The sequence below is a fragment of the Cygnus atratus genome, chromosome 4, assembly GCF_013377495.2.
Source record: "Cygnus atratus isolate AKBS03 ecotype Queensland, Australia chromosome 4, CAtr_DNAZoo_HiC_assembly, whole genome shotgun sequence".
NCBI classification, from domain to species: domain Eukaryota; kingdom Metazoa; phylum Chordata; class Aves; order Anseriformes; family Anatidae; genus Cygnus; species Cygnus atratus.
The window spans coordinates 66,520,345-66,539,372 of NC_066365.1; the positions used below are offsets into that span (position 1 = coordinate 66,520,345).

The 19,028-nt window shown below is 36.6% G+C and overlaps 1 protein-coding gene across 6 annotated transcripts in view; it reads left to right on the forward strand.

Moving 5' to 3' along the window:
* Positions 1-16,109, forward strand: part of SH3TC1 (SH3 domain and tetratricopeptide repeats 1) — a 33,123-nt gene extending 17,014 nt beyond the window's left edge. For 2 of the 6 annotated variants that reach the window (XM_050710368.1, XM_035547279.2), the window contains exons 6-18: positions 293-436; positions 1,136-1,313; positions 2,126-2,199; positions 3,076-3,271; positions 4,185-4,309; positions 5,225-5,266; positions 6,727-8,415; positions 9,130-9,310; positions 10,779-10,929; positions 13,035-13,157; positions 13,447-13,597; positions 14,497-14,693; positions 14,914-15,960. In XM_050710368.1, the coding sequence (XP_050566325.1) occupies positions 293-436; positions 1,136-1,313; positions 2,126-2,199; positions 3,076-3,271; positions 4,185-4,309; positions 5,225-5,266; positions 6,727-8,415; positions 9,130-9,310; positions 10,779-10,929; positions 13,035-13,157; positions 13,447-13,597; positions 14,497-14,693; positions 14,914-15,144 (3,482 nt within the window). In that variant the 3' untranslated portion in view covers positions 15,145-15,960. Of the gene's footprint in view, positions 1-292; positions 437-1,135; positions 1,314-2,125; positions 2,200-3,075; positions 3,272-4,184; positions 4,310-5,224; positions 5,267-5,766; positions 5,800-6,726; positions 8,416-9,129; positions 9,311-10,778; positions 10,930-13,034; positions 13,158-13,446; positions 13,598-14,496; positions 14,694-14,913 lie in introns of all 6 variants that reach the window. The other 4 variants (XM_050710367.1, XM_035547277.2, XM_050710369.1 and 1 more) reach the window with 4 other exon arrangements.
* Positions 16,110-19,028: the final 2,919 nt, after the last annotated feature.

Sequence of the window (19,028 nt, forward strand, 5' to 3'; positions counted from 1 at the left end):
CATGTGGAACCCTTGTAATGCGAGGACATGGTCTGCTTTTTCAGCAATGTAAGATACAAAGAACTTCTGCACCTTTTAGGTGTAGCTTGTGATAACTAAGCACTAAAAGTAGCTGTAATACATGTGACTCAATGGATGTAATTTTGCCTTGTAACAATAGTGTTATATACTATGGGTTAAGCAATAATGGAGCTATCAGAATGCATACCCCAGTTTATGAATTTCTGAAAGTTATTTTCTTTAAAATATATTAACACTGCAAAGAAAACAAATTCTTTTTTTTTTCTCCTAGGTTTTATAAATCATTGCATGGAAAATTTATTCCTAGATCAGTCCTTCTGGCTCTGTTCTCAAGAGGATGAAGAAACAGGCATTGAAGTCTGTGTAAATGAAAAATCATTGAAGTTGATGTACAGAAGTCTGCTAGTACAAGAAGGTAAGGAAGACTGTGTGCACTAAGGTTAAATTTAGAGAAGTGCCTTTCTTTATAGCTGTTTCTTAAAATCCTGAAAGTAAATCTTAAGATCTACTCAAATACTTAGTTAAGTGGAAATTTAAATCTATTAAATCCAAGTGTACCAAAAAGAGAAGAGAAAGGAGCAGCTCAGAAAGAGTTCAGAAGAATCAGAGGGGGATTAGATAAATTCAAGTGCAACTGGTCCATAAATGGATACCAAAAGGATTAGATAGGGATGTGCATTCCAACTTGGTTAATATTACTGCAGATCCTGGAGATGTAAAAGGGATTACAAATAGTTGCCAGGTTTATGTGCTTCTCTTAAACAGTATCATCTGCTGCCACTGTCAGAGACAATACTGGGCTAGATAGCTCGTTGACCAATGCAATAGGAATTTTTCTTGTGTTCTGCAGGGAATATAGACACACGTATCCAGGTAATCTGCTGCAAAATAATGCAGAAGAGGGTTCTACACTTCACAGAACATGTCATTTTACTGAAATAGAAACTAGGCAGAAATGTATGAAAATCTGATAAATAATGAGAAGGATAATTTGAGATTTCACAATTATTTTCTATCTTTAATTGAATGCTACAGATGCTCTTGAGAATTTTAAAGCTTGTATGGCATTAAAACATTACATGAAATGGCATCTGCTACACTGCATTCTTTTTAGGGGCATTTTTTGTTTTACATCCTGACAATCTGGTAACAAAGATAACAGCTACAGACTGCGAAACGAACACTTATTTTGAGACTGCAGCTTTTACTGAAGATGTAACAGATGGATCTGTGGATGGTGACATGACCATGCTGTCTAACGTTTCTCTGGAGCCACTGATCCCTTTTCATCAGTAGGTACCTGACACTAACTACCTCTTTTATATGCATCTGTTTCATGTGTATGTATCTGCTTAGAGAAAGGTCCATGTAAATGGTGGTTTCTTATGGAACATCCATCTTCTATCAACAATGAGAACAAATGCTCTATTTCCTTCCATATCAAGTAATTGAAATTAATTCCAATGCCTGCAGTGCAGCTTTTAAAGAAGATGGTTTACCATCTTCTAAGTTAGATACTGCCTTTTTTTTTCTGAGTCTGAAATATAAGCTATTAGTATTTCTAAAATAATTTAAATTGACAATTCTCATTTTTCAGGATGCTTGAAAGTGTGGATGGTAACAGGTGGGATGCTTGGAAATACGGATGAGGACACGACAGCAGTGTTTTTACTCAATGTTATTGGCAGAAGCCATCTGCAGTTATATTGCAGTTTCTTTCAAGTTCATATCCAATCTCATAATTGCTAGAAAGCCAAAATTTTATCAGTGGGCTTAATCTACTCCCTATTTTATGAATAATCAAAAAATCAATCATTCTTGGTGTTCTTAGTAGTTCAAAAGCAGTAATTTTTCTGTGGATCTTGGGCAGGGAGAAGTAGCAGGGCTTTTTCTGCTAGGTTGCTTGAGGAACTGAGGTAATATTTCTTTCAGTGCTAACATTGCTCAAAATATAGCTGTATCTGAAGTCAGTGTTGAAATTGAAAGATACGTGTTGGGAGGAGTACATCTTTTTGGTTTTAAATGCATTTAAAATAACTGTTACTGTCACAAGATTTAATAAGGTGTTTCATGCACTAACTACAATTTCTTTTTCTACTTAAAGATGGTTTCTGAAAGTGTATTCTGATCCTATTGATGTTACATACAAAACTGAATGTAAATCCATCAGGCAAGTTGGTAAGAAATTCCATTCAAATGTCAACCTTTTAAAAAAAAAAAAAAAAACTTATTCTATGATTTCACTAGGACAGACTCTGAAGGGTTCAATATTTCTTTTCATTGTATTAAGATGGGAAAACAGCTTTTAAAATTGCATTGCTGTAAAATTAGTGAAAGCATAAATCTCTGCCTATGACAAAGGGGTTTCACAAAATAAGTGGCTCGACATATCTAATTTGAGTTAAACTCTTAGGCTTATGTCTCCTTTTTTTGTCTCCTATATGTTGTGTTAAGTAGATACACAAAGTAATTAATTTGATGCCTCTGTAGATTTGATGATAAACTTTAAATAGGAATACACACTACTGTAATTTTTGTGGATCTTTCACACGTGTACTGATTTAGCTAATACTGACAGAAAAATAACACTCATACAGACGGGCTCAGGTTAGACAGTAAACATGGCTTATTTTCTACCATACAAGTCAGTATCAATACTGTATGGACTGGTATATAACTGCATATTTACTTAATAAAAATTTTATAAATTGGTTCAAATGCTTGTGCTGTGGCCCGGCAGCACAAAAGACAGAAAATAGGGACTACGAGCAATTCCTTTTTGTCACTGTTTCAGATTTTGAAAAGATTTTAGATTTTGCTTTCTAATGGCTGGGAAATTACTAGTATAGATTTTTATGCTGTTAATCACAATTTTAATTGCTCAAACCAAACTGATTCCGTACAGATGCTTTAAATCTTGCTGCATTGGTTGTACAACTCGAGTTCCAGGAATGTCTTTCACTAAATACATTTCTCTGCTGAGTTGCTATTCTATTAAGTGTATTGTTAAACTACTGTATCTGCAAATAATATTTATCTATCTCTATTACACAGCAACGGGATCCTGTCTAGCTGTGATGAATTATGAAAGTACTGTGCCTGAAGAGATTAGTTTCCAGGAAGGAGACAAAATTGAGATCCTTGGTTACCTTGTTGAATGCATGGAATGGTTTGTTGGAAGACATCTGCTTACTGGCCAAATAGGTTTTGTAAAGACGAATTATGTTAAACTGGACTTACCTGGAAATAAGTAAGTGTTACGTATTTAACTTGGAAACCAAAAGAGGCTTAGGAAGAGTCTCTTGAGCTTTAAAATACTGAATGTTAAACTTAAGTTTGCAGTTTTTTGGTTTGGTTTTGTGTGTCCTATTGATAAAAATTGCCATAGTGTGTATCAGTCAGAACAAACACAAAGAAATGGGAATATGAAATTAGCTTAGATATTGGGAAGTGTTGTCACATTGTACCTGAGTTTCTTACAGGGAAAAGGGATTGTTGTAGTTGTGTATATCTGGTTCAGTGTCTATTCTTTGGATCGCGTAATCAAAGAATTTTTACTGTTTCAGAAGATTCCATTTTTACTGGTGTCAAGATCTATGTTAAAGTATCCAGCTTCTGATTTTGCTTGTACCATCACCATAGGCCTTAATTTGCTTCATATGAGGTTCACTTATGAATAATTGTTCATAATGCAAAAAGAAGCCCGTAAAAATGTGCATTTCAGAATGCATTGGCACCATGTAAATAGGCTGCTCTTATTATGTCTGGATTGCTTGCATCCTGAAATTAGGAGTTCTTTGATGTTGCTTGCAGTTTGATATGCAACCTTGAGCTTATTAGAAAATCAATTTCGTAATGTCCTTAAATATTTGTGCTTTTAATAAGTTCTCTCATAAAATGCTATACCGTGATATAGAGACAAAACTTACTCTGATATGGCAGAAACTGTTAGCTTGCAAGCATCATTAGGTATCATTAGTTTGTATATATGTTTGTAAATATGATGACTGATACTAATTTTGAACACAACAGGACCTGTAATGGGAAGTCTGTATTGGTTTCTCTTAACAAGTTCAAACTTTAGTGAAGCATTCGAACTTCATTAAGCTCCTCAAGCCAAATCTGCTTTGAGACACCTTCTAAGTTGCTTCTCTTTTTGTTAGAGCACAAGACCTGGATTTTCTTAAAGCGGAAGAGCTGTCTTGTTTTTCAAAGGAAAAACAATTAGAAGTGATACATTTGTTGAAGCAAACTTCTATCACAGATGTTTGCTCTGTGTATAGAATAGGTAAGTACGTGTTTTACTCCTTTTCGCTGCCCAGGATACATGTATTGTTCCTATATCCTTGTCATAAGTGACTTTTTTTCTATTTTAATGAGATTCCAGACTTTGTAGCTACTTTGAAATATATTGGTATTCAGTTTGATTGTAGATATGTCATTTAGATTTATTTTCCTGCTGATGCAAAACTTCTCCCAGCAGAGCATTTAGAAATCCTCATTTGTCCATTTTTGAGTGAATTGAACAGCAGGACTTTCAAATACTGCTGTTGAGCTGAACAGATCTTTAAGCCTTCAAATGACAGAGTGCTGCATTAGAAAAGACTGTGTTCAGCTAAATATTATCTGCTTTGCATTTTTGTTAGGAAATGTGGCATAATAATTATTGATGGGTAATGTAAACACACACCTCCTCGTGTTTCATTTAACTATCAAAGGCATAGCAAAATCTATTCATACAAAGAAATAATTTACTTTTAGCTACATCTCTACAGCTGTTATCTGTCGAAGTGCTTATGCTTCACATAAAGTAATTGGGACAATCGGGGTTTCCTCTGTAGAGACTTGGTCTAAGGTAGTCAATATAATTAACTGTCTTGCTAAACTGACCAGGAGCAGCAATTTCTTATCCCACCACAGGCTGTGCAAGACAGTGAAAATAATCAGCATGGCAACTGGCATATCCCGAGAAATATCTTCTACGTACAAAAGTAATTCTTGAATGTTCTACAGATGTGCTATGTTAGACATTTAAATCTAGATCTTTGGGTCAGACTTAGGAAATTAATCTTTTCTAAACTTACAGGGAATATCCAATTTTTCCACCATATGGAACCAGAAAAAAAAGTTATATTTTAGAATACTTAAAGATGAAAAAGAGGTAAGATACCATGGCTAACATGGCTTTTTTTCTTTCTTACAGACCAGTTAGAAGAACAGGAATTTCAGAAAACTCATGAACGTGGTAATAAATATGCATACAAATTTTTATTTGTTAAAATATTTTTATTTGTTAAAACTAATGTAGCTTCTAATCTTTTTGCTTTTGTCTTTCCGATGTCTTTTCACATTCTTTCTTCTCTCATTGCTTCTCTACGTTATCACTAGGTTTTGCTGTAAGATGTTGTAGCTTTCACAAGTATCAGATGCCTTTCTCAGACATTGTTATCCTATTGCAAAGTACATGATTTATTTTTACTGATGTGACCACACATTGTGTTTAAGAAGGCAAAGTACTTTTTATGGGACACCTGGCAAGTGCCCAGTTTGAATTCTAGTAGATCTTCAGTCTGCTAGAAAACATCCCATAAATATATTCCCTAAAGGAGATACTTTGAGAATGCAGAATTACTTCCCACTGGAATTTAGCTACTAAGCTGTTACTACCATTACTTCCATTGTACTAACATTTTTCTAAATATCAATTTTTGTTTATGATTCTGCTGAACACTTTCATAAATGGAGTTCTAAGGAAACTGAGCTCTTCAAATTTGCAAGGTCAGTAAACTCCTGTTGATACTCAGCTGTAAGCTTTACACTGACTATGAATGTAACCTGATAACAGTGGGAGAACTGAAAAATGATAGCACGTCTGTCTTGTTTGTGTTTATAATATATTCAGTAGTGATAGTCCTAGAAGAATTTAGATCAGTGACCACAATGATAACCACAAACTTTGTAATTCTAGGAAAGATGATCTGCACCAGCAGAGAAGCAGGGTTGGTATCTGACAACGGAATCTTATTACACCTATTACACAGGCATGGCTGTCCATGCGGAAATAACGTGGGCAAGAGTACAGTACTTTCACAGGTGCCCACTTCAGACTTTAACAACACATAGAGCTCCATGTCACCCTCCCTGGCTAATCTGCCTTAGTTTTCTAGCAGAATTTAGGCTTACCCTTATTCAAACCTTAAATCTATCCCATATCCATGCCCAGACCTTAGGCCCTTTATTCAGCCTCCACTGTAGACCCTGTTTTTTTCCAGATTCTGGTGGTCTCCAGCTTACCAGGTAGTCTGAATTGTAATTCTCTGGTAGTGCTTGCTCTTGCTTTAATATACACTCGAAGTGTACTTTGAGTCAAACAAAAAAAAAAAAGTTTGTATTAGTTAAATAGGATGGAACAGACTTTGGTGATCAGGAACAGGTGAGATAATTGTAATTATCAGCAGTGTGCTTAGGTGTGGCAAGTCCTTTTATCCCTATTCCTCCATTTCCCATGTTTGTTCCTCCCTGACCCATCTTGTTCTCTTCTCCCCACCTTTGGTTTGTCTCCTAAACATATTGTTGAGAAAGCAGTATGTTAATATAGTGTTTCCTAACAACATCCTCTACTGATAAATGTTTCTGTTGGTCTGAAAGATCGTTGTGTACATGCACCCATGAAACTTTGATCTGTGAATTATTTTTGAATTGCAGAAATTCCATGTTCACACTCTAACATGGTATCCACTAGCAAGAATGGCAGGATAGAAGAATTCTTAAAGAACTTCAAGAATTTGGAGGTCACACGGGCAGAAGCGCCAGCTACTGAAGGAAAGGATTCTGCCAAGTCTCCAAATCAGGAAATCCTTCCTCCACCTGCAGGACCTTGCTTCTACATCTATCAAGATGATGGTCAAGCATCTGATGTCTTTGAGTCATTGCTACTCTTCTTAAACAGGGAAGAGTATGAGAGAGATTTCAAAAGCCTGTATGATTCCTCTTATCCATTTATTAATAGCATGTTTTATGGCTTTTCAGAAGAAGACGAACTGGTTAGCTTTTTTAGCATAGCAAGGGAGTTAGCAAAGAAAGCAGGTATGTCCTGGGCACTAGCAAGGCTATGCTTTCTATTAGGCAGGCTAAGTTTTAAAAAGGTGAAGTTTTCCCAAGCTCGGGTTTATTTTGAGGAAGCGTTGGGGGCAGTAACTGGAGGGTTTAGCGATTTATACTTTGTAATTGCCCTTTACACAAATCTAGCAGCCATCTACTTGACACAGAAGAACAAAGAAAAATGTGCTCATATTTTTGACAAGGCTACATCTCTTCTCATGGGAATTCCCAACTACATTTGCAGTGCTGACTTGGAGTCAGATATTCTGAAGTATGCTCTGAAGAGGACAATTTTGAGCCAGAACAAACATGCGGAGGCAAGGGCATGCTTTCTACTGGCAAAACACTACACTGCACGCAAACAGCATGAAGAGGCACTGCCCTTTTTAGAAAGGCTGCAATTGTTGCTTAATAATTTGGGTTTACAAAACAACTTATCCAACAACTGTTATTTCAAACTAGCAGAGTCCTACAATGAGAAGTGTTTGCCACACATTGTGTTAAGTTGCATAAAAGTCTCCTCTTCCCAGAGCTCAAGTACTTTAATGGATTCCTTGAAAAGGATTGATTTAGTCATCAAAAATGCTCCGAAGCTCTATGGCTTGAGAAAACTCAGACAAATACTTCCATCCCAAATTGCACCTTACCTGATACAAGCTCTGTCCTCTGCATTTGCAAATGAGCAACAAGGACTATGCAGCACCATCTATCTCAGCTTAGCAAAACTGTACAGCCACCACAAACGGTATGGAAAAGCCATTGTTTACATGATGAAAGCACTGGACTCTGATACGTTTGCAAAGCCAGAGGAAACTATTAACTATTTGGTTTCACTTGCTTGGTTATACATTCTTTACAGGCAATATGATGTGGCAGTAACCATTTTAAATGCTGTTGTAGACTCCTCACGGAGCAATCCTCAACAACTAGGTGTTGCTTATAATATGCTTGCTATTGCTTTGAAAAGAAAAAACAACACAAAGGAAGCTGCTGAATGCTGCTACAAAGCTCTATGTCTTTCTGAAGAGGCAAATATGACCCATAACCAAGCTATAGCCCTGGCTAATTTTGGGGCGCTCTGCCTGCATGCAGAAGCCAATAAGCTGGCAGAACATTATTATATCAAGGCAGTGAAGCTATTCTCCAAACTTTCAAGCATGGACTGTGGCCAAGAGTTTATCCAAGTCCTCCTTCAACTGGGATGTTACTACGTTAGTGGAACTCAAAGAGAAAAAGGAAGGTTTTATTATGAATGGGCATTTTTAGTTGCAATGGAGACAAGTCATCTGGAAAGTAAGGTTTTTTGTTTTTGTTTTTTTTTTCCCCTCTTGAAGTTATGAAACATACCCTGTTTGGGAATGCTTGTTATATATAATGGTTTATACCATACATAATGGTTTTTCCTTAACATTTTATGTTAAGTTACATGACAGCTGTGATGAAAGTCTGCTCCATTCCATAATGGTGGAGAAAATAAATACTTATTTGTTTTTCTGGTACTTCTCAGGCTTGTCAGAAATGATGGAGAAAATGTAAACATTAAGAAACAACTAAATACTATAAAGTCTAGAGACTTCTTTGGTCAATACTATTTATAATATCGATGTTCAGTAATATTTATAATAGCTACTATATCATTGGCTGTACAAACAGCACAAGACTCAAATATAAATATATGAAAGCAACGGGTACTCTGGATTACTTTTGCATAAAATAGTTGTTTTTAGAAGAACCATGCTATATTTGTGTTTGCTGATTTAGGCAGTTTATGCAAGTAAGGTGACTGTTCTATCACTTTATCCTAGAAATCAAGTTTTAAGTAACCTCTAGCCTTGGTTAATTTTGAGGGTGAAGAAGCTGGTGGTGGAATCTTCTTGTCATGACTTCTATATTGTTATTCACTGACTTCTGAGCTTATGAAACAGTAGGAATGAACTATTTTAAAAATAATTTAACTTTCATTTTAAAATAGAAATTCATGGCAGTATTTCGTATCTATTCCCCTAGGTCAGCTTCAAGCAATTAAACTGCTGTGTCAGTTCTACAGTACAGTTGTTCCCAATGAGGCTCAGTGTGTCATCTACAATGAATATCAGCTATCTTTAGCTAGAAAGATGTCCAATAAAGTTCTGGAGGGACAAATTTTGGAAACCATTAGTCAGCTCTACTTGTCTTTAGGAACAGAAAGGTAAGACATGCTGAGTGACTTTGTTTTTATCCTGATTTTAACTTTTCTGCTATGCTAAAGGATCTCAATTTCTGCAGCAGTTGAGTGTGACTGATTTTTTTCCCTCTGCTTTGCCAACACACTTTATTATAATTGAAGGGGGTCCAGTGCTAGTGAAGACTTCTGATTTGCTTTTTTAAGTAACTATCATCTCTCAAGGGAGACAAGATGTTCAACAGGGATTAGCACCACTTCAAGAGCCAAAATATTTTTTAAATGTAAGTAAATGCTTGAAAAGATTATATGCTATGCAACACTTCACTGCGACATCGCTAGGATTATTGCTGGTAGGTGACTTGTTTGCGATGATTAATTTTCCATGACAATTTTTCCATTGGAAACTGAACGGGATATTCCAAGTGAGATATCAAATTGTCTCTATGTAAGTGTTTCCCTTTGAGGAAATGTTTTTCAAAATTTATATAAACAGAAAACCTATGTGCATAACTGCACCGTGTCAGTCTCCAGAAAAATTTCTACCCTGTTCTTGTTCTCGGAATACCATTTTTTGGCTTATCATTAAAGAAAAAATAGACTGCACAGCTCTATAGTAATTAACAGGTGCTTGAGAAACTTAAGGGATTCTCACAACAACAACAAAGATTGTTTGTTTTTTTTAAGATTGTGTCTGCTTTGTCTGAATTCTTTTCTTACTATATCTCACTCAGGGAGTCACTTTAGCTTCAGATATCTTTAGGCATACCTCAGTATAGGAAAAAAATATGCTCGATTGTGGAGAGAGAGTAGATGCTTATTGTAGCTTAAAGTAGCTGAAGTTCAAGCATCTAATTTTTCTAATATGCCGTCTAATTTATTCTGCTTTAACTGCTTCCATTTGCTGTAAAAGCAACCGTGTACTTCATGGTATATTTTAATATGTTTGTGCCTTGTGTTTGGAGGGAAGTGCATCTGGTCATGGTGATGGGAATTTACCATAAGACAGATAGAGAAGGATTTAATAAAGAAATCTGGGGCTTCTGTGGCTGATATCAAGCACTGTAAGCAGCAATCAGTGCTGCCCAATGACCTCATAATTTATATTCTCCCCCCACCATCCCACTCCCAAATTTTGTACAAGGGTGGATTAGTCTGAACTGTGCATAAGTCAAAGCCCTAGATGATATTTAGAAAAAGAAAATTACAAACACTATTTCTTTCTGAGGCTTGTAGGAAAAAGAGCAAATAATAGAAGAGATGAAAATGAGGAAAGATTTTTTTCTACCTGTCACTAGCGTGAGGTAGGGTAAAAAAAACATCTAAATAAAACTAAATAAATCACTCTGAAATAACATAATGTGATGATAATCTAACAGAAAACAGATTTGAACCAACAGTCTTTTACATTAATATAGCACTTCTCTAATTATGATGAAAAACATTCCCCATTCTGAAGAGCCATTCCGTCATAAGGAGTTTTCCCCCATTTCAGGGCTTACAGATCAGCTCTGGAATATACCAAAAGAAGCCTTGGAATATTTATAGATCTCCAGAAAAAAGAGAAAGAAGCATACGCTTGGCTACGGGCAGGAAAGATATATTACGTTCTGAGGCAGAATGAGCTTGTGGATCTTTATATTCAGGTATGTTGTCAACACAAGCATACATATGTCATCGGCATGGAGCAGGTGGCATGGTAAGAGTAAATAAATATAACAATCCCAGAGATTTTGCTAACTGTTTTGAACGCATAGTAACACCGTTCATGTAGTAAGCTTAACAGCTGAAAGTCTGAGCATCTTCCTGTGGTGTTCCATTTTAACCTGTTTCTGGACTCTGGAAAGATCTTGGGCAGTGACCTTTACTGCCTGCTTTGTTGCAAATTTTGTGTTCTGTGCATCTCTTCATCCTATTACCTTATTGTCTTAACAGCTGTGCAGCACCACAGCAATCGAATCATGTATGTGTGCTATGTGCTGGTGGATAACGAGTAGCATAGTGTGCTGGCTTGTAGGCCAGATCCTCAGGAAAACAGAGCAGCTTCTTCAGCAAGCATTTCCAGAGCATCTAAAGCATTCCTTCCATGGCTGTGCACAGCATGGCACAGGGCCAGCTGAAGCTGCTGCTGCCTTTGCAGCGCTCAAGCTGGTGGTTTGCACAGCTTGGACCCCCTGCAGCTGAGCAGGATCTGCTGCTGCTTCTGTTGCTGTGCTAACAGACGGAAAGATGACCTGAAGCTGAGATCTAGGCCTTGACTGCTGCAGCTGGATTGTCCAGAGTCTTATTTGGAGCTGCACTGCAGCGTAGAGCTGAGTCTTGTAATCATCTGTACAGCTTCTAGCCAATCACTTAGGTATTTGGGGAATTAATTTTTTGTTTTTGTTAAAGGGTTTAAAAATCCTTCCCCCGATCGTAAGGGAGAGTGCTGCCTTGTAGTGCAGGATGTTTACAGCATTTCACATAGCAAGATCTGAGTCTTGGTGTATGAGTGGTACCAAAATAGGATCATGAAATAAAATAATGTGACACCTATTGTTAAGATGTTTTGAAAAAAAAAAATACACAAAGACGTGGGAAACCATAAGGAACAAATTCATGTTTCAAATGTGCTGAGACACATTGTTGGGCTAATTTAATTAATTTTTCTGTTAGCTTTTTGAATGCATGCCAGTAAGACTGAATAAATGCATTTATGGGAAGGAACTGTGCTGTAGACATGTTATTTCTTTTTCTTTTACTAAATGGTTTTATCTTATAGCCTCCAAGTCAGTCATTCACCTGGTGGTGCAAAACCTAAATCAATGTGTGGGATGGTTTTCTCTGTTACACTCCTCTTCAAGAGGAAGGGTGGGTCAGGGACATGCATGTACGTTCCATAATATGTACATATGGAATCTGATATTTAGAACTGAGTACCTCTACTTAAGGAAAATCTTAAAAGAGGAATCTGCCCACTAGAAGGCAGACCACAGTGCCAGTAATTTGTGCAAATCACCACAACTCAACTTGCATGTAAAGTACAACTTCCAAAAACGTAAAACAATAGTTCTTAGGTGCCTAAAGCCAAAACATGCTGAAAAGGAGCACTGAGCCAAAGTTGGGAGTTGCACTTGTATTAGTTTGATGCAACTTGAAAACCAAAACAAGATTCATCCTGCTTTGTGTGCAAGTCCCCTTTCCCATTACTACTTATCCTATCAGTAACTGAGTATCCTGATATCACTTATTTTCTTTGGGGCGGGTGTATGCTTCCTCTCATTAAGCCTTTTTTGCTAATGTGGCATACATTTAGTTCAGAGCAGCCAGGATGGTAGAGCTGCATTTATTTACAGAATTCACAGGCTTTTAAATCTGTGCTGTTAGCTATATCTAATTCACAATCATTTATTTTTATGATAAACTTGATTTCAATTAAATTTAGTATTACAACTATCGAGATCAGTACTTTTTTTTTTCCCCTGTTGTTGTGCTGTGTGCTGAAAAAGTTAGTAGGATATTATTGACAGAGAAAGGGAGACTAACTCTGTATGTGCCCTGTTTCCTATATTCCTTTTTCAGCATCTACCACTCAAAAAGAGCGTACCAAAAAAAGACAAAGTATGGTCTCATGAAGTATAGTTTTTCCTATATTCTAATAAGAAGAGGGGCCTTAACAAGATTATTTTTTCAATCAATAGTATTTATAATTTTTTTAATCAAGAAATTACCCAGACTTTTTTCTTTTTTTTACCCCATTCCTTGTTTTCAGGTTGCTCAGGATGCTGCTCTCCATACAGGAGATCCCAATTTAGCAATGGAATTGTTTGAAGCTGCTGGAGACATATTTTTCAATGGTTCATGGGAAAAGGAGAAAGCAGTGACTTTCTACAAGGTTTGTGTGTTGTTTTTTTTACAGCATCGATAATTACATGTTCTCCCTTTGTCACAGATTTCTACAAATCCTGAACCTCTCAGCAAACAAGACTATAACCTATTGTAATTGAGTACTTTATGCCATGCTATTAGTAGATTTCACCTGTTGTAATTCTTCTCTAAGATGTGATATATTCAAAGAGCAAAAAAAAAAAAAAAAAACAAATTGCTTGACATGATGTAAATGGAAGTTTTTCAGTGCACATCTTGGGGTTCATAAATACCTAACTTGTTCTTGTGCATTTCAGGACAGGGCTCTTCCACTTGCTGTTGAGATTGGCAACAAAAACACTGAGCTCAGATTATATAATAAACTGGTGGAATTGCTGGTGAATCTGAAGGTTTACGAGGAAAGTCTGGAATATGCAAAAGCATCTCTTATGCTTAGCGTAAATTTAGGTAAGACCAATTTCAGTTACAGCTCGGTATGAGTGATATCTCCAATTTAAGACAGGAATCTAAAAATAAGATGTTTTCGTCCTTCAAATTCAGTCAGATTTCCTGACAGGAATTCATAACAATACTCTCCTTGCTATTTTTGCCTCTGTTCAAGAAAGAATAATGTTACTGCTGCCTCTTCAAGCTCTAAATTCATATGGAAAATGTACAGCACAGAATTAAGTGTGGGATTCCAAGCCCAAATTTAATGTGCTTTCTTGTAGCCAAGCTGCAATACGGATCAATACTTTTGTGCCAAGATGCTTATGAGTATCATGTGCTCTATTCAGATTTGCTTGTAGCCTTGCTGGTGAACAGATCAAGGAAAAAGTAATTAAAAACAATAGGGCTAGATTCCAAAGTGATATTCTTTGTTTTTGAGAACTGTTCAACTGATTAAGAATGCTCCTGTCCCTCTGTATGTGCACAGACAGATCATTTTGATCAGTCTGATCTTTTTTCATATAATTTATAATATAAAGTTTTCACTGGGAAGGTTAAGGGAGTTTGTAATCCCATTATCTATTACCATTTCGAAAACTTCCAAAAAAAAAAATCTGTTCTTTGTAAATATACACAGTGTGTGATACATGAAAGGTATGAATGCAGTTATTTTAGAAAGTCCCAGAGACAGTCAAATCCAACAGCGGAAAAAATAAGAAATTCTCTGGGAATTTTCCTTAAGGAAAAGGGCAGGCTTGGCCATGTATCTCTTGGCCATTTATCAAAACAAAAATAGTTTTGATCAACAAAATACTGTATAGAAATAAACTAAAAAAATATTACCGATATATCCTGGTTTGAGAAAATTTCACTTTTGTTTCTTTGATTTTATCCTGATTTGTACATTATCTCATTAGGAAATCAGCTAAATGAACGAATAGCCTATCATCGTCTGGCTGCCATCCATCATCATTTGGGTCACTGTGAACTAGCTGAACACTTTTATTTAAAGGCCTTGTCCCTCTGTTCCTCTCCCCTGGAGTTTGAGGAGGAAACATTGTATTACGTCAAGGTGTACTTGAACTTAGGAGACATAATATTCTATGACCTTAAGGTAAGAAATACTAAAAACTGCTGTGGAAAAATCATTATGCTGAGTAATGTTTCATCACATCACTTTACTAAATTGTTGTTATGCATTTAGAATGTAAATAATAAGGTGGGAGAAGATCTGAAACTATATTTTTCTGGTTTGTTCCCTAACGAACTGAGCTTGGATGTCCTCTTACACAGCTGTGCTGTAGAAGGTACTACCTTTTTTTTTTTAATTTCAGGATCCCTTTGATGCAGCAGGCTATTATCATTTGGCACTCGCTGCTGCCATGGACTTGGGCAATAAAAAAGCTCAACTGAAGATTTACACAAGACTTGCAATAATCTACCACAACTTCCTTGTGGATCGGGAAATGTCCCTCTTCTTTTATCAAAAGGCAAGAACGTTTGCAACAGAGCTGAATGTTAGAAGAATAAATCTAGCTCCTGATCAGTGTTATAAGAGTTTATAAACAACTTTGTAATTGCTGGATTGCATTGTTTCAGAAGTAGTTAAAGAAATATTGCATGGGTTTGGCAGGAGCATGCAGAATGAGTTCAGTGTCTCATACTGCATGTGCTGTGAGCAGGAGTTCAGCATCCCAAGATAAATTACCTGTTTTCATGACAGTGGACTGCATTTTATCATCTCTAAGATACAGTCCTGCACTTGTTATTTGAGGATCAGCCTATGAACTAAAACCAAAACCCATCAGCCTTTATTCTTTTTTAATATTACATTTTTCTTTGCTATCTTTTTTTGCCTAGTTGCATATTGGAAAATGATCAATGCATATATGTGATGAAAAGTATTTAATAAAGCATTGTAGACAAATAGCACTCTGTACAAACTGTCTTTCTTTGTATGACCTAGTTCCTGTTTGACCTACCTCTATTTAATTTAATTGATGCCAAAGAAGTATTTGCACAATCATGTTAGATACAGTATGAGAATTAGTTTGATCCAGCTGCCTAGCAATCAATCACCCCTCATTTCCCAACAAACTAACTTACTGCAGAACTCAGAGCCTCTAATTATCTTTGAAATCCTAAAGTTGTATATTGTAAAAACTAACCGGTGCTCAGAAATGAAGTCTCCGGTAGTATGCATGTTGTTCCGTGGATTTCATTTGTCCTGTGAAGGCTCTCTTTTTCTTTCCAAAGACATTTTTAATTGACCTTTTTCAGAATTGTCAGTATTGTCTGCAATGGCTTAACACAGCATTTCCTATAATTACATTATATTCAGAAAAATGTATTCTTTCATGTTAGTTGCAAAAATACTAGATTGTTAATTTTGGTAGTTCTAAATCTTTGTGCCTCAAAACATTTTCATATTAAAGCTTTATTAGAAATAACATTGTAGATTGTATATACTGAATGTGTATATCTACGAAAAAGTCTGTTAGTTTCAATTAAAACATTCAGAGAAATTTTGAAATCATGCCTGTTCATTCTCTGTAACAATTTCATATGAAAAGTTTGCTATATTTTTGCTATATTTTGCTATATTTTTAAGGGACTTTTAGAAAGAATGGAAGCTTCAATGAAAGATATGCACACAGACTCAGTAAGCAGCGGTGGGCGGGGGTTGGCTATGTATTGTATTTTGGTTTTTATTGTCAAACCTGGAGGAAGTGAGAGGTGCAAGAAACAACTTATTTTCTGGTCTGTGTAGCTATGTATTCTCATCATCTTGGTTCTTTGCCCAAGAATCTTTTTTCTCTCCTGAAACTATCATTCGCAGCAGACTCTGAAACTTTACACATATGCAATTGGGTATTTGATTTTTGCCATCTTCCTGACCTTGTGAATTCTTCATTCGTTTGTTGACTTCCTCCACTAAAGGAATAGAGTATGCTTGTAAATATGTCACTCACCAAATATAGCTTAGCACTTTGCTTTTAAAAAAGAAAAAGCATTATGTTGGACAATGAATCAGACCCCTGATTGTAGGAATGTGTACTGCTGAAAGCAATTCTACTCAATTTTTCTGAACACTTGCAATCAGACTTGAACTAAGCATTAAAGCTGGAAGTTTTAATGTTCAGGTAGCTTGGTAACTTACACTAAAGGCATAAACAGATTCAGTCTGGTGTCATACTGTCTCAATAAGCATTGCAAATGTGTACTCTGCCTTGCCTTGGCCTGAAAACTCAACAGAAATCTTGTATTTCCTGTAAATCTTGTATCTCTCCATAGAGCTGGGAAAATTGTGGATGTTGCTCTCTGTAAAATAGCCTGATTTTTTTCAGTGCTTGGCAGTATACTCTCCATTGGGTTTTCAGACTAGATAAAGTTTTTGTTGCCCTGATTCCACGGGATTTTTGCTTTCATAGCAATCCAGTCCTTCATTACTAATTCACCCTTTAATGTTAAATTGTGCTTGTGCAGTGTCTAAAACAACCATTTCTTGGGCACTGCTTTCAAGACAGTTGAACAGCATGAAAAATGTAGCTAACTTTTGAAAAGGTAGCACCTGAATTCTCTCTCCTTGCTCTGAGAAATTCTGTGTTTTTCTACTCCATGTGGTTAAAGTGATCCATAGGCATGGAACTTCAAAGAGCTGCATTTCTATTAGATGTCTAAATGGCATTTAGGTATTCAAAAGTTGTTGGACTTCTAAGTATGCCTTTTTCTCCAGAAAGTACAACATCATTTTATGATTCTGTGGGAACAAATGCAATGCACTTGAATAGCAAAGTTGGAATTTACAAATTCTGGGAGGAACTGAATCTGGGCTAAAGGATTTTACTATTTAGTTGTGTTCCCTTTGATCAGGAATGGTAAGATTCATCTTCCCTTCAGGAAGACACCTGTCAGATGGCTATGCTCCCCTTAACATCAGAGAATGGTCAGCAGGCTACAAAGCAGAATTCTACAGGTGGGTGAGATGAATCTTTCCTGGCATGCTCTCTGGTGCATGTCTATATAATGTCTCAAATAATTAGACTTCCACTCTGTTTTGCCACAGCTGTTATGTAAATTGATCAACGGCAGAACATTCTTCAAGCTTAATGAAGCAAAAAGGCAGAACAGCATGGAATCTGGATGCCTACTAGATGGGGATAAAAAAAAAAATACCTCTGCAGAGGATGTTTGTTAGAAAAGCCAATGAGGAAGAGGATGTTTGGTTACTAAATGAAGAAAAAGACACAGAAAGCAGATGCAGATTCAGTGGGCTTACACTCAATGCTAGTTATATAGCCAGACAGTAGAAAAAGTTTGATACTCTTTTAATGAGCCAAAAAGCCCTGCTGGGCTGTTAAACGCTCTGCAGGCTACTGGCGCACCAGGTATTTCTGCTTGAATTGAAAAAATAACAAGCTTCTATTTCCAGGAAACTATGAACTGGTGCCTGTGAGCAGCTACATACCTAGAATCCTGTCAAATATAGGTGCACACCTGTGGTGTTTTCTCATCCAGGTACGGCTATCAAGTGTCATCCCTTCATTTTGAAAATGGGACTAGGAAGGATGTAATATTATGTTCATTGTATAGAATACATAATTACTAGAAAGGGGTCTCCCTGACACACAGACACAGACATGCAGCCTTTGGTCTGGTCCTTCTCTCCATCTCTTCTGGTTAGATAAAAAGATGTGCCAAATTCTGCATGCCCTCTGGGTGCCTGTGAATAGGGAGCTCGACCTTGTCCTCTCAGGAATTCACCTTGGAGTAAAGGAAGGTTGAGCTCCACCACCTATGTTATGAAGGACTTGCATTTAACACCTCTGCATAACATACGCTCTCTGGATTAGAAACTGGCACACAGGATTTCTGGTTGTTGGGTGTCCATTATTTATTTAATTAATTTTGTTAGAGTAAGAGTAACATTTTTGTTTGTTTTTGTTTTGTTGCAATTTTGGCCTCTTCAGAGAAGTTACACCTGCTTCATGCTGGTTTTAGCAGGACCTAAGCCATTTAATCTTAACGCTTTAGTTTTTCCAGGACCAGAATCTAAGTCACAGCTAGCCTAAAAAACCTGTAGCCACTTGGTGGCACTCTCTAGCTTTAAATAAGTGGTTTCCAGTCCTGGAGGCTAAGGAAAGAGTTCAGAAACCTGAAAATGTAGCACGTGGTTCCTCCTTTACTCTTCCTTTCCAAGCAAAAGCTAACACCTTGTAAAACCAAACTAAACCAAGCCCTTCAAAAATGATGTCTGAGGTCCTTTCTAGGGACTCTTCTGGTAAAGCCCCTTTACCAGAGCAAGGGAAATATTGATCTTCCCCAGATAAGCATCTGTGTGCTCTTCCACAAAGGAAACATACTCCAGGAAAGCAACAGAGCACATGCAAGGAGTAAGAGTTGCAGATAATTTTAAATTACTTTGAACTATTGAAAGCTGTTGTAACTG